The sequence below is a fragment of the Oratosquilla oratoria genome, chromosome 8 (assembly GCF_046742065.1).
Source record: "Oratosquilla oratoria isolate Oo_2021 chromosome 8, ASM4674206v1, whole genome shotgun sequence".
NCBI lineage: Eukaryota > Metazoa > Arthropoda > Malacostraca > Stomatopoda > Squillidae > Oratosquilla > Oratosquilla oratoria.
In genome coordinates, this window is record NC_134784.1 from 11,624,439 (window position 1) to 11,650,938 (window position 26,500).

The 26,500-nt window shown below is 39.6% G+C and overlaps 1 protein-coding gene across 8 annotated transcripts in view; it reads left to right on the forward strand.

Moving 5' to 3' along the window:
- Papss (3'-phosphoadenosine 5'-phosphosulfate synthase) overlaps positions 1-26,500 on the forward strand; it is a 181,185-nt gene that overhangs the window by 121,495 nt on the left and 33,190 nt on the right. For 3 of the 8 annotated variants that reach the window (XM_076188909.1, XM_076188913.1, XM_076188905.1), the window contains exon 2: positions 26,054-26,183. In XM_076188909.1, coding sequence (XP_076045024.1) covers positions 26,054-26,183 — 130 coding nt within the window. Of the gene's footprint in view, positions 1-23,998; positions 24,121-26,053; positions 26,184-26,500 lie in introns of those variants that run through there. The other 5 variants (XM_076188911.1, XM_076188912.1, XM_076188906.1 and 2 more) reach the window with 3 other exon arrangements.

Below are 26,500 nucleotides of genomic sequence, written 5' to 3' on the forward strand. Positions count from 1 at the left end.
GCGAACTAAGAGAAATTAAACTAGAATACGATTGTTAGACACATGGTTGAGATGTTCTTACGGAAGTCGAGAATATTGTCACCGAAGTCTTTTCTACTCAGCCGGAATAGCAAAAGCAAGTAGCATGCTAGCCTAGTGTGCCGCCACCTTTAAGGAAATGCCTGAAGTTCCTTCGAAGCTTCAGCAACCCCCTCCGCCTCCCCCCACCCGGAGGAGGAATGTGTGCGGAGCGCACGCACGGAAGGAAACGGGGAAGATGGACATCATAGCAGGTAGCAGAACGACAGAGATGACGTGGCGGCGCCCACCAGACAAAGCCAGGCTCCTGGTGAGGATTTTGGCCCTGCGAAGTAACGGGACTTTCGTACGTGTGGGAGCACCCGTACTCTCCCGCGTGGACCGTCCTTTTGGGTTCAGACGGTTACTCCTGTACTGTTTCTTTGTCTAACCCTAGATCCAAAGGCAGGTGTGTGCGGGTCACCTCTTCATACCTCATGTATACGCGTGTCCGTGTATACATGTGTGTGCGCGCATGTGTCTGTACGTGCACACGTGTGTGTACGTGTGCGCATGTGTGTTTGTGTACGTGTGTTGCATACACGGAGGAACAAGCCGCGTGTCCGTATATCCGCGTCATATAAACACAACGGGGTAACCTGCTTTTTGTCTGGGCATCTTTAACTACAAGACGCAGGGAGGGAGGGAGGGAGGGAGGGAGAGAGAGAGGGAGGGAGAGAGGGAGGGAGGGAGAGAGGGAGAGAGAGAGGGAGAGAGGGAGAGAGGGAGAGAGAGAGGGAGAGAGAGAGGGAGAGAGAGAGAGAGAGAGAGAGAGAGAGAGAGAGAGAGAGAGAGAGGTGGGGAGGGAGGAAGGGAAGCGACCAAAGGAATGCAGTGATGGACAACAATAGAATGTGGGATGTAATTACTTGGTTCACGTAGAGCTGTGCTCGTGGTAGCCATTATCACACCATATCTTATTAGTTTGTAATTCGAGCTTGGCTTAGACCAGTGGTTCTTAACTTTTTTTTCACTCCATTCCCCACCTTCATGAAATATAAAAATTAGTGTGGTTTCCCTTAAAAAAAAAATATTACAAATTTGACAATCATAATAATCTTATATTTTTTCTGCCAGGACAGAGTGATGGAGGTTTTCTTTTTTTTTTACGTTATAATTCCTCACATTATATAGAAATGTCTAATTTGTACCAGCAGGCCTCGACGCCCCAAAATTCTTGTCAGCGCCCCCCAGGTTCAGAACCATTGGCCTAGGTGATCTTGTAGGCTGTTTCATGAGTTTACGCATCAACACAGAACACTATTTATTGTTTTTTTTCAGTTTGTTCACATAACCTCATTTGAGAAAATTACGGAGCGCCATCTTGATATTCAGTACAATGTGACCTAGATATCAGGAAGGTTGAAACTTAACACTACAGCTAAGGATGATGTACCTCGTTCATTGACTCTTTGCTACTGTGGTGGCAGTAGCCTTAGTAAGAGTAGTAATAGTAGTAGTCCAAGCTGCAGTAGTAGCCACTGTGCTCGTGGTAGCCATTATCACACCATATCTTATTAGTTTGTAATTCCAGCTTGGCTTACACCAGTGGTTCTTAACTTGTTTTTTCACTCCATTCCCCACCTTCATGAAATATAAAAATTAGTGTGGTTTCCCTTCAATATATATATATATATATATATATATATATATATATACATATATATATATGTATATCTATATATACATATATGATGTAAGCGGAATAGGAAACACAGGAGTCTTAGTCTTGAGTTTATTCCTGACTAGTTTCGCAGGTATGCATACCTGCGAAACTAGTCAGGAATAAACTCAAGACTAAGACTCCTGTGTTTCCTATTCCGCTTACATCAACCTGTCAGAATGTCTCAACATATATATATATATATATATAAAATATTGTCTGGGGTTTTGTTGTGTGTTTGTATTATGTTTTTGCGTATGCTTCCTTCATGGGCGTGCATTGTGAGTCTCCTGCTCACAGAGGTAGTGGTAACACCAATATAGGCATTGGGGAGAAGTTTGCAACCTTCTTTGGGGCAAGTGAATTGGTGCTCCACATTAGTCTGTTTGAGAGAGTTAACAATACAAGAATGCTTAATGCAACAAGAAACTACACATCTTGGAAAGAGTCTACATTACACAATACACCCCTATCATTAATACACAGACGGACACAGTACTTTACAACTACACAGCGAGGCTGGATGGGAACAAAGACCAAACGTCCGGCTACAGTGATCTGATGTCCAGCTACATCCCGCTGAAGCGAAGACCTCACCTCCGTCCAGTACCTGACGCCTAGCTACGACCTAACTCTCCAAGTTACTTCATTTACTCATATTTAAACTCCTGCTTTGTACATTTATTCTTACTTACCTGAAGACGGTTGTATGATTCAACCGAAAGCTCGTATTTAAATTTTGTGTAATGTTTTTCGTTATAATGACACCATGGATCTCGGAAGCCTTGTGTTTGACCTCCCTTCAAGATACAAACTACTCGGAAAATTGATAAAATCACTAAGAAGAAAATGTATATATATATATATATATATATATATATATATATATATATATGTGTGTGTATATATGTATATGTATATATATATGTACATACTGTATATACATATATATACATATACATAAATATATATATATATATATATATATATATAACTGTATATATATACATATATACATATATATATATATATATATATATATATATATATATATATATATATATGTATATATATATGTATATATATATACACACACACACCTTGGGAGGTGAAGGGTAGCCCTGTCCACCATACTGCAAAGATCACAAATAATGCAGTAAAGCACAGCTCTTTCAAAGGTGCACCCAAGTGTTGACTTATACTTTAGAGTTGTTATTTGAGGTTTCTTTAACTGATCTCAGAAGTTATCAGTAAGATATTTTTGCGGTATATATAGAACTTCGTAGTTTGTGAGGTAGTTATGAAGGAATAAGAACTGCTTGTTAGGCAGTTTTTATCTTGGGGCAACATAGCACTCGTAGTCTTGACGGAATGGGTACAAAGAAGAAGAAAAAGAGATAAAAAAAAAAGCTTGTCAACAGCTGCTGTGGGACACCAGTCAACTGTGCAGTCAGTTCCACTGCCTGTGTTGTGTTTATTTAGATGTTTTATGCTAGACACCTAGTTACTCCTAGAAAACAATGTTGTCAGCCTGTTTAGTAGCAAATCAAGGTAAATTTGATGGGAAAATCGCACCTTTCATAGGAAAGGTCTTTGTATTGTGGTGATTATTGGTATTATAGAGATGTCTGACAATTTGATTCAGACATTTGAATCCCACTGGATTCGTTTAGGCTGGTGACACATATTATAACTTTATTCTGTCTAGCTCCGAGTCATACCTTTCAGCCGGGGGGGGGGAGTTTCTTAAGACATATATATATATGTATATATATATATATGTATATATATATGTATATATATATGCATATATATATGTATATATATGTATATATATGCATATATATATGTATATATATATGTATATATATGTATATATATGTATATATATGTATATATATGTATATGTATATATATGTATATGTATATATATGTATATGTATATATATGTATATGTATATATATGTATATGTATATATATGTATATATATGTATATATATGTATATATAATATGTGTATATATATTATATATATATATATATAATATATATATATATATATATATATAAGATTCTTTTTTTTTTACTTCATATACTTCCGTGATTAGGGTGAGATACTCGTCCTACGTTGGGGCATGGGGGGAGGGACTGGGCAGAGAGAGGTGGCAAAGAGGAGTATAAGAAAGGAGATGTAGGAGGAGGAAGAGGAAGAGTGGGAGAAGGAGGAGAAGGCTGAATAAGAGGAAACGAAATGGGAGGAGGAAGTTTTTTAATGAAACTTCATCGGCTGTAGCGTAACTTCAGTTCCACACGTTTTTACGTCTCTCTCTCTCTCTCTCTCTCTCTCTCCTCTTTCTCCCTCTCTCTGCAGTGCAATGTGACCTCGCGAAGGGAAAAAGGAGGTCACACATGGCGATCCCGCCCAGTTCGTGTTCCTTGAGTGCTTACCAGGTGTTGCCAATTTGATAATTTCGTGCGAGATGTCCTTCATGTTGATAACTAAGTTGCAAAAAAAAAAAATAATAATAATGACAACAATAACAATAGTGGTGATAATGATAACAGCTACAGCAACAAAAATAGTAGTGATAATATAATGATAATGAAATAAAATATGAATAATAAGAAACCATTTTCATGTGTATATACAATAATTGACATAAAGTAAGATTAGTAATATCAGATATAATCCCGATCTGGCAACCTTTCTGCCTGCGCTAACTTGCTGTTTGCCCAGTCATCTCCCAGTCACCTGGTACTCTCTCTTGTCCATCATCTTCACTCTTTTTCACCTTTACATTTTGTTTACACTTATTTACAGGACCTTCTCTCGATATTCATATCCTTTGCGTTTCGTTCAAATGAGATAATGTTTCATTTCCTCGCCCGTCTGTTGCAAATGAAATACTGATCGAGTTTCATCCTTGTGTTAGTTTATCATTTACCAGTTATGCCCCCGTCACACATTCAAGATTTTCGTAAAATGTTGTGAGTTTGAAAAACTGGAAGACCACCTCGCTTACATTGTTCGAGACTTCCCTAAGAACATTTCAACAATGTGTCTGATATTCGTGAAGGTTTAACACCTCTTAGTTCGTCATTCACCTTCTCAGTATATGACGCAAAAGACATTTGGAGATTCGAAAAATAAAATAGTGTGACCCAAGTCGTTATTTACTCAAAACGAACTCACTTGAATCGCGCATCTGTGACAGAGGTTTTATCAATTCTTACTCGATCGCCTTATTTACCGTCATGGTTCCAAGGCAGTAGAGAATTGTCACTCCCCTTCCCCCCACTCACCCACTAAAGAAGATACGGAATGAGTAACTTCATTGTTGTTAACCGGAGTTTCCCTTGGACTCCTCATGGGTCTTTTTGCTTGTCAACATTCCCTGGGGTACAGGGAGCTTTACCAATCTCCTTCACATCTGTACTCCACTTCTCTTCCATCTACGCCCCTCCCCCTGCTTCTCTCTGTTTCAGTGGCGTGCAAAAAGGTCTGGTGATGGCCCCCGGGGGCCAACTCCTTGATTGCATGCCGCAAAGATTCAAGTATAAGACCTCATAGTACTGAGAAGTATCATAATAAAGGGAGATATTTTGAATATATAAACACAGATGAAACAAAAATTAAACAAATCCAATTTATTAAAGACTTTTCCCCAGTTGATACCTCCTGGATGCCCCGTACCATTTAGATGCCCGGGGCCACCGTCCCCCCCCCCCCACACCTCTTCACACCACTGCTCTGTTTACATTTGACGGCACCGTTTCCATGTCAGTCTACCTCTGGCAAGCGACCTGATCCGATCAGGCCTGTCCACGTCACCACTTCATGGTAGACAATTTGTTCCCAATCTTCTATGACGCCCCCTTTTTGTTTCCATCATACCCGCACGCCCCCTCCTTTTTTCTATTTATATGAAACTGTTTGTTTCTGTTCACATCTTAGCATAATTTATATCTTACATCTTAACCAATTTGATGTAAAATGGAGTAACTCATAGAATTGTATTTTGCATGCCAGATACTTGTTCTTGAAATTATTTAATTACTCATATTAAACAATGCTTTTTGAGTAAATGCCCCCCCCCCTGTGTCCGCCTCTCGCTTTTGGGGTGGGGCGCCTCCCTCCCCTAGTCTGGGAACACTGCCTTAGAGCTATTAAGGAATCCATCAGTCGACTGTACTGAACAAATGATAAATTTGTAGTTGTTAGCGGTCCTGTTCGTATATTTATTCCGCCATTGCTGCCCGCCTTATTTGATTAACCCGTGATCAGAGAAAAACGTCACAGAAAATAATAATTTTGGTTAGGAAAGGTTAGATTAGGCCAGAATTCTTTCTCTCATGTTGCTCGTCTCTTGGATTATAGTAACTTTGTTGTGTGACATTTACTTGTGGAGTTAATTAGTCGTATAAGAAAATCTGTCTTAGAAAAACCAAACAAATAAACAAGCCCAAACAAACTTTGTTTTAGGCATACCGATAATGAGCTATTCAATTAATATTTGTCAAGGCTGAAAAAAATAAGTTACCTGCAATATGAACGTTTCCATTTTTGTATTGAAAAAAGTGTAAGTGTAGTGCACTGAAACCTGTAAAAGCACGGGAATCGTTTCTTTCCCTCTTACAAGAGCGTAAAAGAATAGGAATAGAACCGAAACGATTCATTATTATTTACAAGTCCAGCAGGAAGATTTAGACATACCTACGGTTAGAAATATAAATAGAGAAGATAAAAAATTGTTTACTGGGTCACTTCCTGTCTCCAGCGGACTCCCTGCCTTTTGAAGAACAGTGAGACGACGACGCTGCCCGGACAGGTTGGCCGGTCTTCTTCGGGGTCATCCACCGGCCTGGGAGGAGGCTCGCCAGCTGGGCGGTTCTTCCCCATGCCTTCTCCTCTCTCTGCTCCTCCTCTTCCGCCTCTTGCCCCTAATTCAGTCCCTCCTCCTCCTCCTCCTCTTACTTCTCTCTCTGTTCCTCCTCCGTTTTGCCCCTCTTTCTTTTCCTCCTCCTCTTGCTCCTATTCCTGTTCTCTTTCGTCTTTCTATTCCACCATCAGCAGCATCACCATCACCATCGCCATCGCTTCTTCTTCACCCACCGTCACCATCACCACCTCTTCCTCCTTCATTACCACTACTACCACCATCATCAGCATCACCACTACCATCGTCAGCATCGCCATCATCATCACCATCACCATCATCAGCATCGCCATCATCATCACCACAACCTCCTCCTACACTACCACCATCTCCTCCTCCCCATCTTGTTCTTCTTCCTTCATCACTACTACTGTTACCATCATCACCACCACCAACACAACTTCATCTTCCTCCACCATCAGCACCACCACCATTAGCATCACCACTAGCAATAATACCATCACCAACACCTTCTCTTCCCTTTTCATCGCCACAACCTCCTTCACCATCACCATGACCACATCCATCTCCTCACCCTCCACTTAGAGTAACACTAGTGGATATGGTCCCAAAGCGGTATTAAGGTCAGAACGTTATCTGGGACTACATCTACACTGCCGGAGGTATATCCGGTCATATTACCAATAATTCTCCCATGGATGTTGAGTAATAGGTACCCAGAGTCCGCAGAATGGCATTCGATCTCTGGGAACTGAGTGAAATTTCCCAGAGAACAGCCTGGACCAGCTAGCTACTGGGGTCCCCTTGTCAGATCCTTCTAGCGGGGTGAAGATAGGTTGAGTGTAATAAGAACACTGGAAGAGACCGTAAAGCGTAGACTTGGCAGTTCAATGCCCATTACCACTTATCATCCCTATCCATAAAGTTATCTAAGCAGTAATTGTTGCCTTGGGTTTCACTGACTGGAAACCCGCAGACCCGCACATGATAAATGAAACGAATAAATAAATAGAAATTAGGGAGATATTGTATTAGAATACAGTGATATGTTTGCAGTGAAAAGTAACCCAACTCCATTAAATTCAGTTAAGAAAGATAAATGTATATATAGGATATTGAAACATCCCATATTTATGCAAATTTGGGTACCCACTGATGAGTTTGGCCTAGGGCCCTGGGGATAATGTCTAGTATATTAGTGGTAGTGAATCGTTTTATGTTATTTGCTCATATAACTACATAAGGATATGAAGGGATCCCACGCAGCTGAAACAAATCGTCTGTGGTTAACCACAATGCGTTAACAACCGGTTAAACGTGGTGGGCTGATCCTGTTGTCGTATTGCGGTTAACCGTAGGCGACTGGGATTTGATATCTATTTTTATTCTTACGTATTCAAATATTCGTTGCTAACTGGTCACATTGTGTTTGTCTTTGAGGAACAATGTAATATGTTATAGTCTCAGAATCAACGTCTGCTGATTTGTATTCAGTGTCTGTTGACTTGTATGCTCATAGCAGTACTGCATCTGCTGACTCGTATGCTAATAGCACTGCATCTACTGACTTGTATGCAAATAGCAGTGCTGCATCTGCCGACTAGTTTGCTAATAGCAGCACTGCATATCCAGGCAGTACTCTATCTACTCGTATATTGATAACGGTACGCTCCGGCATGCATGTGTTACAGGTGTAGTCCCCCCCCCCCCGAAAGCAAATTTTGTACAAACTTTCAAGTGTATGATGAAACTGTTTTCCTTTAGGATATTTCAAATACATATTCACATAGATCATACATTAAGAACGCTGTCTACATAGTTTTAGGCATTTTATTTATACTTTAGACAAAATAGTACTTTTTCAAAGTTTGCCAAAAGTTTGTTAGTTCGTATTACCATCGCATAGCAAGAGAAATTTTTAATCAAAATTAATTTATTTTGTTACAGTATTCGATTTTACAATGATTAATTCCCAATATTACAGTTATTAAACATACTTTTCACACACCATCAACAAACATTTGTAAAAGTACACAACCATTGATTTCTTGAGGGGGGCTCACAGAACGAGGCGGGCACACTAACTATTGTTGGCGCGAATTTCCTGGCCGTCAGGTTATCTCTCAAACAAAGAACCGAGTCAGTGTGCAATTTCTCAAATAATCCTCTTCCATGACTGCATAGGAGTTGTTATTAATTGGATAAACGAAGCCAGCAGAGAGAGATGAAAATAACCCTAAGAAATATGACCCTCTCGTGAACGCTGCTGTCGCATATAAACTTCAAATGTCAGAATGAGTTGGAAGTGGCGGTACTCGTAGGGGTGCGATCGCAGCGACAAGACGGCGTAGTGCTACACTATTTTCCCTCCTCACCCTCCCGTCCTCGCCAGTCGCCACGTCGCCTGAACTTGTTGGTCACCGTCACGCCCGAGCAGACACGATCTATCATTCCCATTCGTCTATCATTCCACAACTGCGACTGACCGGATTTTGTCATGTCACATAGGCCGAGGTTGTTAGTTTTCTTTTTTTTCTGTTGGAGTAGCAGAAAGGGGTTATGTAATTAGGGTGGGAGAAGGATGTTGGTTTTTGACGCGGATGATGGGGTTTGTCACATCTGGTGTAATCCGATGATGATTAGCCAAGATACTCAAAGGCATGATACACTTTGGTAAGTCCAATTAATTCGGAATAATTTTGCTCTTTCTAATTTAACCTGATATGGAAAAAAATGACCTTCAATATTATTTTTTCAGCTCAGAACGTATGTACAAAAGTTATATACAATCTTATGAATTAACTTGTCCAGTTAAACGGAAAACAAAACTTAGTTGTGATTTACGTAATGTGTGAATAAGTAAATATCCAAACAAATAAGTGAAATATAAATGAATACATAGATTGAAATACAAGTATAAATATAAATGAACGAATAGAATGTAAACAAACTGAGCAATAAATTGTCGAAATGGTGAACAACCACGGGAACATAGTCAAGATAAATAAAACACACACACACACACACACACACACACACACACACACACACACACACACACACACACACACACACACACACACACACACACATGGCTCGGTGGCGGATTGGTAAAGCACTGGCCTCAAGTCAGAGAACCGGGGTTCGATTCCCCGGCCGGGCGGAGATAAGTTGGGTTTGTCTCCTTTCACGTGCAGCCCCTGTTCACCTAATAGCGAGTAAGTACGGGATGTTAGTCAAGGAGTTGTGACCTTGCATTCCCGGTGTGTGATGTGTGAGTGGTCTCAGACCTACCCAGAGATCGGCTAATAATGAGCTCTGAGCTCGCTGCCGTAGGATGGTGTCTGGCTGTCTCGACAAGAGGCTGCAGCAGATCCGTGGTGAATACACACACACACACACGCAAACACACACGTGTGCGTGCGCGTCTACTCTAGCTGATTGTACTGTAGTATAAAAAGGTAGCAACTCTTGTAGTGCCCTCCACGGTTGTGTGTCTGTATTAAAGCCAGAAAATGATGGAAAATTATACGTCTCGTTAAATGGATTTCTTTAAGCGTTGGATAAGGGAGCGAAATGTATGCGCGTTGGTATGTGTTTATAGTTTTCTCCAAATGTAAAACGTAGGACTAACGCGCGTAACATTCCGCTATGTATTGTAACCAAATTGAGACGCTGGGTTTTGTTTTGGCTGACGCCAGACGTTTTGCTTCAGCAGATTGGTCAACGCGTTCCATCTTTTCCCAACAATTACTCCCACTCCCCCTTTGCCTAATATCCATCTGTTCACTTCCTAATCATCTTCTCTTTTCCCTTATTTCCTTCGTCCTTGTTTATCGCCTTCCGTTGTCCGCTCTTCTACCAGTTTTTACTCTCAGATATTTTGTCGACTTACGAACATAAACTTCCTCATTTCCTGTTTCTCTCTTGCCTCTTCTCTTCAACAGTCTCTCCTAGTGATGGCCATGGGAAAACAGAAATAGTGGGTGATAGTCAAGATGAACATTGGGGGTCGGTGCTGAGAAGACAGAATGTTGCTCCGGTTGTGTGTGAAAGCGGCAGAGTCAGGGGTGACGTTTTACTGTAATTTTACTTCCTCATCCTCCCCTTCTCATTTTGTCGCAGTGCTAAAGTGAATATGGGAAGATAACTAGAAAATGTGATATTAAAACTGAGAAGGAAGGAAGGAAGAAAGGCAGACAGGAAGGAAGACACTCCATTCGCGTGGAGTCTAGAAGCAGGAAAGGTTAACGGAGTCGGGAGGGGAGGGGGGGAACAGGATGTTGGAGCCCAGGGTTGTTCCACGTTTTTACAGACTTGTTCGTGATTGCAAATGTATCCCTGTTTTCTTCACGTGTTCGGTTGCAGGTTTATGAGAAGGGGAGGGTAGTGTCAAATATTCTCCTTTAGCCCCCCTCCTCCAACGCCCCCATCTCTCTCTCCCTCTCTCGCCATCCACCATTTACTCTTCAACTGTACAGGTACACACACCAACGGAACACACACACACACACACACACACACACACACACACACACACACACACACACACACACACACACACACACACACACACACACACACACACACACACACACACACACACACACACACACACACACACACACACACACACACACACACACACACACACACTCGATAGCGCGATTGGTAGAGTTCCCGGGTGCCACTGCGGAGGTCTGGGTTCGAATTCCGCCCAGGGCTGAAATAATTTCAGTATCGCTGCGCTGCGAGTCGTTACAGCAACTCTCGTGGGTGGGGAGTTGGGTGTGTGTGTGTTTACGTGTAAGGTCACAGCATTACCCATAGATCGGTCATATATGAACCCTGAACTCTCTTCCGGGAGGGAAATAGATGTCGATCACGAGTCCAACACGTGATCCAAGAACTTGGTGACACACACACACACACACACACACACACACACACACACACACACACACACACACACACACACACACACACACACACACACACACACACACACACACTTAAAGATATAACAGGACAGATTAGAGTCAACAGAAAACATTGGTAAGATTCATATGTGAAAAGTTGGGAATATGAGGAATTTTGAAAGAAATGTATCTTCAGAGAGTGTAAGTAAATGTTTAGATGACAGACATTTGTGAAGGTGAGGAGCGTACGGCAGGAGGCGCGTAGCTACGGATGATGCTGTCATTCTTGCCCCTATTATGCTCTTGGACTGTTGGGTTAGGCAGTCACAGCTAGGAATTGGAGAGAAGTGCGGGATTCAAACCCACAACTAAGTGAATACAGGACCCGCACGCTTCCGACTGCGATACCATTGCAGATAGATCACATGTAAACATTCCCATGTGTATAGTTATCTGTTTAGGATTGCATACTTGCATAGCACATAAGCACAAACTAACGCAAATCCACAGGTGTACGCATATACACTCGTGCAGAGTACTTCAGTCAGCAAAGAAATGATAAGGTTTTCTTCTTGTCTGGTGTAAGAAACTGCAGGAGGAGCAGACCATTCCAGAAATAATGTTGCTCAAATATCAATGACTTGGCCACAAGATTCTATGACGTTCATAATGGAAATACAATGAAACGACCCTGACGTGATATACTGTATGTTATAGAAATCAGGCATAAGAAAATATTACTAAATAATCTATTCCTATGTAGGACAGTGCCAGACACAGGGAGATATATAAATAAAGTATGGAACTGAAGCTACACGTAATTTCTACTAAAGGGGAGGGGCATACGCCAGGAGGGGTCTAACCGCGGCTGAAGCCGTTACCTTTGCCCTAAACGCTTTGGGGACTGTTGGGGCAGATGACAGTCACTGCTGGAAATCGGAGAAAAGTGCTGGACACACTCGGAAAATGCTAGAGACAGATCAGTATTGAGAATTCTAGATCTAGCGAGAAAAAAACTTTAGATTTTAATAAACTCTACAAAAAAGGGTGGGGGGATGCAAGAGCACAAGTATGAACCACAGGAAATACCGAGAAAGCATAACTTTATGGAAAACGAACACCAAAGAAATAAAAGACTTGTCTGTAGGAGACTTCAACTGCAAAAAGGTGGGTTGGAGGAATGACGGGCCAACGATGGTGTGTGGTCAGGGCAAGCCAGCAGAATTAAATTTGTCCCACAAGAACAGAAATTGGAGTTACAAACGTTCAGTTAAGAATGCATTACTGCTGCTTGAATTTCTTATATTACGCCCTGGAGAGGCAGGAAGAAAACGAAGGTAGGTTGGGCAATGAAAGAGGAAGCTACTGTGAAATAAACATAAAATAGCAAATTGGGAAGAACTAAAGAAGTATGGAGACAGAGAATATGAAAAATCCTAGCAAGTTACTACAACGAAGGAAGAAGATATGCTTATCAACAATGAGGGAATCGGGGAATGCACATAAAATTTGTCTGATCCAATAAGAAATGTACAAAAAAGAAAAATTATTTGATCCCGAAGACAGGGGAAGTACAAACCGTCTGGGGCAGCTAAAACAAACAAACACACACACACACACACACACACACACACACACACACACACACACACACACACACACACACACACACACACACACACACACACACACACACTACCAACCGCGCCATCGAGTCGTGTGTGTGCGAGTCCCAGACTGTCAGTATGGTGGTACCGGCGGTACCTGGTTCGAATCCTGCCCAGGGCTGAAATAATTTTAGTATCGCTGCGCTTCGAGTCGTTACTCCAACTCTCGTGGGCGGGGAGTTGGGTGTGTGCGTGCGTGTAAGGTCATAGCATTACCCATAGATCGGCCATACGAGCTCTGAGCTCTCTTTCGGGAGGGAAATAGCTGTCGATCACGAGTCCAACACGTGATCCAAAGACCAAGGTGAAAAGACCAAGATGAATCACACACACACACACACGTACGTTTGTATGAGAAGTGACATTGAAGTATTGGACCAGTCTTGGGAAAGTATATTTTCTTTTGATTGATCAAGACAGTGCTGAATGGATGAAGTCAGAGTAAATCAATCACGGTTGAAAGTACTGAAGGTTTTCAATGAAGGGAGATGCATCATATCTGAAAATGTGTATCGGGTGAACATTTTTCCCTGCATGATTGAATGAAAGCATTACTTTTAGTCTCTACTGTCACCTCCTCCCTGCCCTCCTCCATAAATCTCTCTCTTGCCACTTCTCTAAATCCACCTCTTCGACTCATTTCACACGTATCGACTTTTTGTCGTGCGCCGCCCACGACTCGGCATCGTGCTCTCAAATAACCTTAGGTGTTAATGGACGCTTTCACAGGTTACGACCACGTATGAAAGTGCCCATAGACACCCATGGTTACTTGAGAGCACGACGTCGTGCCGTGGACGGCGCGCAGCGAAAAGTCGTTCCGTGTGAAAGGATTAGGCATTTGTTAGCTGTGTTCCGTTACGTCTAAGGTACATATACTGATCCATTTCAGATACACAAGTACAGGAAACTAGTAACATCAAAGAAATACACTAATCCCTCCCATATCCGAATTCATTGGGGCACAGTGTGTTCGGATTTGGGAAGTATTCGGATACGCGAGGTAAAATTACCCCCCTGCCCCCCAGTCTCCTCTCCGCCACTTCAGTACCAATTTTTCACATCTGAAGGAATAAAAGTGGTATGCGGTATACTTACATCAAATAATGGCGAGGTTCAGGTAATGCCATTCGGATGTGGGAGGTATTACTGATTACTGGAGTAAGTCACAAATGGAAAAGTAGAAAGAAGCTCGACCGTAAGGTCGATGCGTAGATTGTTTACTTCAGAACGATCGTCCTTACTGTCGATATATACAAGAAAAGCGTTCATGTGTTTTCACAGTTCCAATAGAGATATGTTGATCCAGCACAAGAAACAAGTTGGACGGGATGGCTCTACAATATACCTCGGTTGTTTTCTTACTTATCCGGACATATTTTCAAATTATGAATACGATTGAATCTTTATTATTTGGATGTTGAAAATGTTTCATCGTGATAAAGATCTCTTGCTGCTTTCGTGCGTGTGGGTTCGAGCCTGCGCGTCCGTGTGTCACATTTCTCCGCAAATGTGACATGAAACTTTAATTAGTCAGCCATACACCTGATAAGTCCCGTAATAATTAACATCTCCATTAGTAAGGGACGTCGTATGAATTTATTGATTTGTTTAATTATAGTGACTTTATTGATTTATTTACAGCGACGTCATTATCACTGTGACATCATCGTCACGGTGACGTCATAATCAGTGACGTCAACGTCACAAACTTCCTTCTAATACGCATACATGTCATGCAGACTCACTAATTAGTCGACATGCAAACTTGGCTCTGCCTCGGAAAATTGACTTGGCAGCGGGAGCCACCTGTGTGATGATGATGATGATGATGATGAATCGCCTACTCCCCTTATCAGGAGGCTAGGACGGTGCCCTTTATTGAGGACTTTGTAGCGTGGAATTTAATGAACCATGCACCTTGGTCCAATTCGCTGGTGGCAAGGTTCAAACTACTCTCACTTCGACCTCCGCCGCAAATAGTGACGTTCTACAATTAACTTTTTCCCCTTAAGGTTATGATATATCAATCAAAATATATAAAGCAAACCGAACGTATCTAGAACAAATTATTTGGCACTATTTTTGCCAATGTAACATAATGTCAGGTGCTATTTAATATATTCCCTCTTGAGATATCTGGTCATCCTGCTAAAGTCTGCCTTAGACGCTTTTTATTCGGTCGAGAGTCTTGTCCGCACGACCATTGTTATAGTTTTTGGGCCGTGCTGTAGCCCATTGGATATCGTGTCAAACTGATGAGCAGGAGGTCATGAGTTCAATTCCTGGGACCCTCTGCCTGCTTCTTCCGTTCTGTCCCGACGCCTGAAAAAAAAAAAAAAAAAAAAAAAAAACTGGCAGGGCTTGCCCTACCAGGGGTTTTTCACTTCACACTTCGTGGAAGTGGGGTGGTGAGCAATTTTTGTTATAGTTTGTACACGTCCACGGAAATCCGTGTTTCCTGTATAGAGTCAGAGGTGTATCTGCTGTCCTCTCGATGGGTCTTTTAACTGCAGTAGTGGAGTCTTCCTTCATCTGAATAAAATCACGTGGCGGCAGCGGGAGTAAGTACTCAAGTCGCAATACGTAGCGAAAGACCTAATTTGGATTTTGTAATTGCAAATGACGACACATGTGGGCCTGAGCAACGAAGTATTGAAGCTTGAACTCCTGTGAGTTGATGAGAATACAGGAGAATGTTTCACTGGGAGTCGCCAGTTTTCATGTCATTTCATTTCACCAAAGTCTACTGCAGAACGAAAGCCTCCCCCAACGTTTTCTAGTCTCACGCCTGTGTCAACATATGACACGTCACTCCTGCAAACTTCTGTCTCGTCTGTCCACCATGTGTCTGTTCTCCCTCTTCTACGGTTTCTCATTTGCACCATATGCCGTCATCCTTCCAGTCAATCGGTGGTACCACCCGCCACTGTTTTTTTTTTCCGCCGTAAAATTATTAGGGCAATTATTTGTTTTCTCAACAATTTACATAGAAGGTCATTTGATATGCTGGAGGAAATTTTTCCTCCAGCATATCCGATTTCTTCCCGAAAACTACGGGCTGCAAATTTGCTTTAGTTGTCGGAGGAAAAATAACCTAGCGTTATAACCCCTTTACGCGGCTTGCCCTCTTCTTGCACCTCAGTGTTACTCCCAATACCGACCTCCCCCATTTCTCGCTGGATATTCTTTCGCCTGGTCTCCATCGCCTATCAGTTTCAGGCTTCACACCCATAGATCATAGCTAGGAATGCACACTGATTGTAAACTTAACGCTTCAGACATATAGGTGGAGAACTTCTCATGATGCTTATATATATATATATATATATATATATATATATAATATAATATATATATATATATATATATATATATATATATATATATATAATATAATATATATCAAATATTTCCCATAAAAAAGCCATGCGTCTTTTTATTTAATTTTCATGATTAGGAGTTCTTGATCGTATTTAAAACTGTGCACATATTTTTGCTCGACGTCAGTATTCTGTGGCATGCTCTCTCCTACGGTTTGACAACGGAATAGATTTCGTCGAAGCGTTTGTCCTACGGTTACACTCCTTGAACGAAATTCGATTGAATCTTTGGAATCCAACCATTCTGTTGACTAGTGTAATCTCAGCTTTACACTCGTCTGTGTATACGTTACTCCTTGCCTGTATGCTGTTACTAAAGTACTCGGTTAATTAATTGCGTCTCCTTTTCCCTGTGGGTTGGGTGCACTAGGAACATGAAGTAACACGTTTCTCTCATGCTGTTTGTGTGGTGAGCCAATTGCAATCTGTTTTAGTTGCTGTTGTTATAATTATTTCTATTATTACCTGTATTATTATTATTATTATTATTATTATTATTATTATTTTATTATTTTATTATTATTTTATTATTATTTTATTATTATTTTATTATTATTTTATTATTATTTTATTATTATTTTTATTATTATTTTTATTATTATTATTATCTTATTATTATTTTATTATTATTATTATTTTATTATTTTATTTTATTTTATTATTATTATTATTATTATTATTTATTATTTATTATTATTTATTATTATTTATTATTATTTATTATTATTTATTATTATTTATTATTATTTATTATTATTTATTATTATTTATTATTATTTATTATTATTTATTATTATTTATTATTATTTATTATTATTATTATTATTATTATTATTATTTATTATTATTTATTATTATTTATTATTATTTATTATTATTTATTATTATTTATTATTATTTATTATTATTTATTATTATTTATTATTATTTATTATTATTTATTATTATTTATTATTATTTATTATTATTTATTATTATTTATTATTATTTATTATTATTTTATTATTTTATTATTATTTTATTATTATTATTTTTTTATTTTTATTTTATTTTATTATTATTATTATTATTTTATTATTTTATTTTATTATTTTATTTTATTATTATTATTTTAATATTATCTTTTATTATTATTATTATTGTTATTTTATTGTTATTTTATTGTTATTTTATTGTTATTTTATTGTTATTTTATTGTTATTTTATTGTTATTTTATTGTTATTTTATTGTTATTTTATTGTTATTTTATTGTTATTTTATTGTTATTTTATTGTTATTTTATTGTTATTATTCTATTATTTGATTATTTTTATTATTATTTTATTATTTTATTATTATTCTTTTACTTATTATTATTTATTATTATTATTTATTATTATTTATTATTATTTATTTATTATTTTTATTATCTTATTATTTATTTTATTATTATTTTTATTATCTTATTATTTATTTTATTATTATTTTATTATTCTAATTTTATTATTATTATTATTTTATTATTTTATTATTATTATTTTATTATTATTATTTTATTATTATTATTTTATTATTATTATTTTATTATTATTAGTTTTTTATTATTATTTTTTTATTATTATTTTTTTATTATTATTTTTTTATTATTATTTTTTTTTTACTTATTTTTTTATTATTATTTTTTATTATTATTTTTTATTAATATTTTTTATTATTTTTTTATTTTTTATTATTATTATTTTTTATTATTTTTTTATTATTATTTTTTTATTATTTTTTTATTATTATTTTTTTATTATTATTTTTTTATTATTATTTTTTTATTATTATTTTTTATTATTTTTTATTATTATTTTTTTATTATTATTTTTTTATTATTATTTTTTATTATTTTTTATTATTATTTTTTTTATTATTATTTCATTATTATTTCATTATTTTTTCATTATTATTTCATTATTATTTCATTATTATTTCATTATTATTATTATTAATTTTATTATTAATTTTATTATTAATTTTATTATTAATTTTATTATTAATTTTATTATTAATTTTATTATTTTATCATTATTATTTTATCTGCTTCTGACCCAGGGCGGTGGGCAGGGTGCAGGGATGACCCGTCATCCAGGAGGTGCTCAGATGAGAGGAAGGGTGGGAGGGGTGTGGAGTGTATTTAGGGATGAAATGGGTGGGAGTGTTTTTATGCCTTTCCCTTTTTGGCTACCTCCCTTGGAAGGGGGAAAAAGCCTTGGTATATGTATGTATGTATGTATGTATTATTATTATTTATTATTATTTATTATTATTATTATTATTATTATTATTATTATTATTATTATTATTATTATTATTATTATTGTTGTTGTTGTTGTTGTTGTTGTTGTTGTTGTTGTTGTTGTTGTTGTTGTTGTTGTTGTTGTTGTTGTTGTTGTTGTTGTTGTTGTTGTTGTTGTTGTTGTTGTTGATGATGATGATGATATTGGTGAAATGAGTGGTTAAATTTGGTTTTCGTATAGCTCGGGTGTGAATTATGGGTATATTCAGCCGACCCTCCCTTAAAGGAAGAAAGGGCTTTTAGTGTGTGATTCACCATGGTCTTGGATCACGTGTTGGAGTCGTGATCGACAGCTATTTCCCTCCCGGAAGGAAGCTCAGAGCTCATATGACCGATCTGCGGGTAATGTTGTGACCTTACATGCACACACACACCCAACTCCCCGCCCACGAAAGTTGGAGTAACGAATCGCAACGCAGCGATACTGAGATTATTTCAGCCCTGGGCAGGATTCGAACCCGGGTCTCCATAGTGGCAGCCGGGAACTACCAACCGCGCCACGAGTCGTGTGTGTGTGTGTGTGTGTGTGTGTGTGTGTGTGTGTGTGTGTGTGTGTGTGTGTGTGTGTGTGTATGTTTACCAAGTTGTATCTTACGGGAAGGGGACCTACGCTCGTGGTGACCCGTCTCTGTATCTCTCCATGTCTAATTTGCTCTTAAAATAGTGTATGGTTTTTGCACACACTATTGTTTCGTCTAGTGTGTTCCACACATCCACCACTTTGTGTGTGTGTGTGTGTGTGCGTGTTTTTGTGTGTGTGTGTGTGCGTGTGATTTACCATGGTCTTGGATCATGTGTTGGACACGTAGCGATACTGAAATTATTTAAACCCTGGGCGGGATTCAAACCCAGACCGCCGTAGTGGCGGCCAGGAACTCTACCACTGAGCCAACGAGTCGTGTGTGTGTGTGTGTGTTTACCTAGGTGTATTATACGGGAAGGGGAGCTATGCTCGTGGTGAGCCGTCTTTGTATTTTGCAACATCTAGTTTGTTCTTAAATTCATTGCACACACTGTTGTTTCGTCCAATTTGTTCCAGACATGCACCACTCTGTGTGGAAAGCTGTTTTTTCAGATATCTTCTATAACTGTTCTTTTTGAGTTTCTTTTCGTGTCCCCTTGTTTTCTTCTGTCCCACTTTAATAAGTCTTCTCTGTGAAGGAATTTCACGCCTTTCATGATTCTGTAAATGGCTAATAGATCGCCTCTTTCTCTTATTTGTTCCAGGGTTGGTAGTTCCAGTTTAGGCAATCTTTGCTCGTATGTCAATTTTGAAAGTGTTGGGGCCATCTTTGTTGTTGTTCTTTGGATCCTTTCTATTTCCCTTATATTCTTTTTTGTACTTGGTGTCCATAGTGTCGCTGCGTACTCCAATATTGGTCTTATCAGTGTGACTAGTATTTTCTTTACCATTACCTCATCCAAGTAATTAAAAACAACTTTTATTGATCATAGTAAATTGTAGGTTTCTCCGAATATTTTGTTTATCTGCTTGTCTGGGAACATGTCTTTGGTGATGATTACACTTAGGCCCTTTGCATCGATTTTATATTGTCCTGATATTCTTTTTTACTTTTTCCAAATTCCATTATACTATATTTCTTAATGTTAAAGCTCACTTCCCACTTCTGACTCCATTCCCAGACCTTGTCCAGATCTCTCTGTAGCGATTCAGTCTTTTTCCGAACTTTATGTAACATTCTGCACCTTCATCCATGTCATTTACATATATAGCAAACATGTGTACGTACGCACACGTTTGTATTATATATATATACATTGTGACGTAAGCACCAACAGATGTTTACGGGATGATGCGCCAGTTTATATTTTGGTGCCAATCAGGCCTCATTGTCTTTGGTAAAAGTCGCAAGGAATAGTCCTCAGTAAAAAGCATGGAGACACTTGTGATAGTGGTAAAGTGTTAAGAAGCATTTAAACGACCGGAGGACTGGAGTAGTGCCTGTATAGTTCCTCTTTACAAGGGAAAAGGGGACAAGTGTGAATGTAGTAATTTCAGAGGGATTAGCCTGTTGAGTGTAGTAGGGAAGGCTTATGGGAGGATCTTAATTGAGAGGATTAGGAGAGGAACAGAGGGAGTAATTGGTGAGGAACAGTGTGGATTTAGGACGGGTAGAGGTTGTGTAGATCAGATCTTTGTGGTAAGACAGATATGTGAGAAAGCTATAGGAAAGGGGAAGGATGTTTTTTGGGCTTTCATGGATCTGGAAAAGGCTTATGATAGGGTAGACAGAAAGGCACTGTGGGAGGTTATGCAGATTTATGGGATAGGAGGAAAGCTTTTGGGAGCTGTCAAGAGTTTTTATGAGAGTAGTAGAGCATGTGTTAGGATTAGAAATGGAGAGAGTGAGTGGTTTGAAGTAAAGGTGGGACTTCGTCAAGGATGCGTTATGTCGCCGTGGCTGTTCAACTTATACATGGATGGGGTGGTGCGAGAGGTGAATGCTAGGGTAGTGAGTCAGGGATTGGAGATGGTTAAAGAAAATGGAGAAAAGTGGGAGGTGAGCCAGCTGTTGTTTGCGGACGACACTGCGCTTGTGGCAGGGTCAGAGGAGGGATTGAGGAAGCTGGTGGCAGAGTTTGGGAGAGTATGCGATAGAAGAAAGCTAAAGATAAATGTGGGTAAAAGTAAGGTGATGAGATGTACAAGGGGTGAAAGTGGCAGTAGACTGGAAGTGAACATTAAGGGAGAGCGACTGGAGGAAGTGGATAGTTTTAGATACTTGGGTGCAAGTGTAGCAGGAAAAGGTGGAGTGAAGGTGGAGGTAGAATGTAGATTGAGAGAAGCGAGTAAATGCCTTGGTGGTTTAAAGAGTGTAATGAGGAATAGACATTTGGGAATGGATGCGAAGAGGAGACTGTATGAAGGAGTGATTGTGCCAACAGCACTGTATGGGGCAGAAACGTGGAACATAAGAGAAGAAGAGAGAAGGAGTTTGAATGTGTTTGAGATGAGGTGTCTGAGAAGTATGGTGGGGGTTACTAGGCTAGATAGAGTGAGAAATGAGGAGGTGAGGAGGAGAACAGGGGTGAAAAAGGATTTGGGAGATAGGGTTGATGAAAGAATATTAGGATGGTTTGGACACATGGAAAGACTGAGTGAAGAAAGACTAGTAAAAGAGGTATGGAAGGCAGATGTGGAGGGAGTGAACATGAAGGGACGTCCTAGGATGAGGTGGATGGATGGGGTGAAGGGGGCTTTGGGGAAGAGGGGAATGTCTGTTGAGGAAGGAAGGGAGAGGACGGAAGACAGAGGTGAGTGGAGAATGGTTGTATATGGATGATGATGTGACTGCATGAGGAGGAATGGGCGGGGAAGTGGGGGGTGGGGTAGTATGTGTGAGTAAATTTTGACGCAGCCCGAAGGGATTTCTCCCCGTCCTCGCCTTATATGCAAAGGGGGACGGAGAGGGGGGGTCGCCGATTAAATGAAGCGGCCTCGCTGTGGATGTACTGTGTCTTGCGACACTGCTTCTGACCCAGGGCGGTGGGCAGGGTGCAGGGATGACCCGTCATCCAGGAGGTGCTCAGATGAGAGGAAGGGTGGGAGGGGTGTGGAGTGTATTTAGGGATGAAATGGGTGGGAGTGTTTTTATGCCTTTCCCTTTTTGGCTACCTCCCTTGGAAGGGAGAAAAAGCCTTGGTATATGTATGTATGTGTTTCTGGACTGTGTGCTCCAAGACTGATGACGTGTCTCAACTGGGGTAAAGATAGGGGAGTGAGTGGGGGTTGCGACGTGCTGTGCTACCACAGGTCGTTAGGTCTTCCGTGATTTTTTTTTTCCATTTTTTTTATTTTTAATTTTTTTTTATTTTATGAATAGGGATCTGAGACGACACCAAAACTCCGCTTGGGTGACGTCATTTACAAATTCTTCACTGGCGAAAGACAGCCGGAGACTGATCCCAAACTAATACAACACAAATGATACCTTAACATGTCTGGCTAGAGATCTATGGGTGGATCCTAGGACGGGAATAGGACAACTGGCCGCGGGAAATAGGCCGCCATATGGAACTTAAAAAAAACAACAACGCTAAAAGCGTGATAAAGATGATTAAAATTTCTATGTGAGGTACTTTATTGGAATAAAATTATGAAATATACATATGTAAAAGTCTACGAAGAGTTATGTTGCTATTAAAATTATCATCGGTAAAAAAAAAAAAATATTACTGGTAGGTTAGGTTAGGTCGTACGTACGCATGGCGGCCAGTCGGGCTGCGGCCAGTTGTCTTAGACCCTCCTAGGACCGTTGGCAGTTACTGTGGGTCTGCGGATTTTCAGTCATTGGAATTCGAGGCATAATTTATGTACGCTTTCTACCATAAGAAAATATTTTTATGAAAATATGTAGTTAATTTGTCTGGCTGATTAGCTAGTATGTAGAATCTACAATTTTTTCATGAGTATAGTCAATGGAATAAATAAATATTCTTTTTTCAATTGGTCGAAATTATTGGCCTGAGCTGACAAAAGTACGAACCAAAACAACCTTGATAAACGGGAAAGGATTAAGCTAATGAAGTAGTTACAGCCATTCCTTTCACAAGGCTGGCAAAAGGTTCGGACGACCCTAAAACTACTTCGATAACTAGAAAGCGATTTACAGTTCATTCAAGAAGACTAAGCTAATGAAAATGGTTGTAACCTTTCGTTTCAATGGAGGTTCTTGCAATTTTTTCATGAGTATAGTCAATGGAATAAATAAATATTCTTTTTTCAATTGGTCGAAATTATTGGCCTGAGCTGACAAAAGTACGAACCAAAACAACCTTGATAAACGGGAAAGGATTAAGCTAATGAAGTAGTTACAGCCATTCCTTTCACAAGGCTGGCAAAAGGTTCGGACGACCCTAAAACTACTTCGATAACTAGAAAGCGATTTACAGTTCATTCAAGAAGACTAAGCTAATGAAAATGGTTGTAACCTCCACGAGGTTCTTGCTCATTGGTTCAGATGTATTTGCTCGAGTCGACGACATACAAGTGTTCAGTGCAGAATGGCTTCTGTCTACGTGGACAGTTGCCCCACATGTGTTGGATATCCACAGCTTCGCCTTTTCTAATCTAGCGTAGTCCTCCACCGTCCGAGACTCCGGGAACATCTTTTACTTCTTCGAAGTGGAAACTCCTCCACGGCAGTAACTAGTGATCACCATGCCTTACAACAGCCTCTTGTACAATCTTGTGCGTCTTGTGTTTGTGTATTTAGATTGGAATAAATCACTCGTGATGTCTTTCAAATAGTTTGATGGACCCCGGATCGAAGCTTCGCGACGCCTTGTTTTGATTATGTATTTAGATTAACTAATTTTTATGTTAACATTCAAATGAAATATGGACTTTAGATTGTAGGAAAGAGGCCAAACGCAGAGTATGGGAGTCCAGTATATTTGACGATATACTGGACAACCACACTGCGTTTGGCCTCTTTCCTACAGTGCTGTTGCAGTCGTTACCGCTTTTACTCATCTGGACTTTAGATTATTTTTATCTCGGAAAAAGAGTACATGTTAACTATTACTGTTTTAAAGTCTGTACTGGTAACTGAAACTACAAATTTCAAATGCCAAGTTGACAAGGAACTCTAAATTAAATAGCCGTAAAAATATGCCTTGGTAGAGTAAAAGTTCGCGCTGTTTATGACTACGGTATTGTTTGTTGTTGGGTCGATTTTGTATTTTTTTTGCCGACGATTGTACTGGGTCGACATACGACAAATGTTGTGAATCTGAATAACTAGGCGACTTCACAAACAGTATTCCAGATTTCCCCGGAAACATTTCAGCAATGTATGTAGTATTCGTATATACTCTGACTTCTCATAGTTCGACATTCAGCCTCACACTGTGCTGCATTTATGATTCAGAAAATGAAAGATTGTAACCGAAGTCGTTTCTGCTCAAACAAACTCACAACAGTTGACCCAAGCGCATAGGGGGTGATGACTTCGGCAGCAGCTACGCGCCTCGTGACGTAATCTCTTCACCTTCTTGTTCAAAAGGGACATGAGACTAAAAAAAAAAAAAAAAAAAAAAAAAAAAGGATAAGATTTTTTCATATCCATCTCACTCTTCCATGTCTGAGAAAAATACAATAATTTTTTTATTGTAATTTTTATACATGACCTTGTTTGATTGCAATAAAACATTACTACTACACTTTCGTTAGATTAATACACACACACACACACACACACACACACACACACACACACACACACACACACACACACACACACACACACGACTCGGTGGCGCAGTTGGTAGAACGATGAACTACTAGCATGGTGGTGCGCATAGTGCTTGGTTCGAATCCTGCCCAGGGCCGAAATTAATTTCGGTACAGCTGCGCTTCGGGTCGTTACTCTGACTCTCGTGGGCGGGGAGTTGGGGGTGTGTGTGTGTGAAAGGTCATAGCATTACCCATAGATCGGACCTACGAGCTCTGAGCTCTCTTCCAGGAGGGAAATGGCTGTCGATCACGAGTCGAACACGTGATCCAAAAGACCAAGTGAATACACACACACACACGGATTGGTAAAGCACTGGCCTCACAAGCCAGAGAACCGGGGTTCGATTCCCCGGCCGGGCGGAGATAAGTTGGGTTTGTCTCCTTTCACGTGTAACCCCTGTTCACCTAGCAGTGAGTAGGTACGGGGCGTTAGTCAAGGAGTTGTGACCTTGCATTCCCGGTGTGTGATGTGTGAGTGGTCTCAGACCTACCCAGAGATCGGCAAATAATGAGCTCTAAGCCCATTGCCGTAGGGTGGTGTCTGGCTGTCTCGACAGAGACTGCAGCAGATCCGAGGTGAATACACACACACACACACACACACACACACACACAAACACATTTATATATATATATATATATCTATATATATATATATATATATATATATATATATATATATATATATATATATTCTTGTGCCATACCAGCAGTAAACTGATATATTTTTCTCCCTTTATAACATATTTTAGAAGGTTGCAGCCACCCCGGACCAGGTCTCGTGAACTACCCCCCCCCTCTTTTTCCCATTCCTTTCCCTTTACTCAACCCTGTTGTAAAATATGTACGCGATACTCACGTATTTGCATCAAATGACTTTGTGTAGTGCTTGCAGAAAGCGACGAATGTGACGATGCAGAAACACCATGTGTCCCGCAACAAGCGAGGGCAGGTCCTTGGGCAGAGAGGAGGATTCCGTGGTTGCACCATCTGGTTTACGGGCTTGTCCGGTGCAGGTAAGCTACCAGAACCCTATCTTACATCTATCTATAAAGCAAGGGCTTTTTCTCTCATACATGGGAGGTAGCCAAGTCAAAAGGCACGTACCCACTCACCCATTTAACAACCATCCACCACCTTCTCCTCCCTCTCATTTTAGCTCCTCATGGATGAGGGGCTTACATAAGAACATAATAATGAAGGAAACTTCAAGAGCTCATTAGGCCTACACTAGGCAGTTCGTTGTCTCTTACCAACTATCATCCCCGTCAATAAAGTTATCTAATCTTCTTAAAACATGTTTACTAAGTCTATTCCAATCGTTAAGCACTCT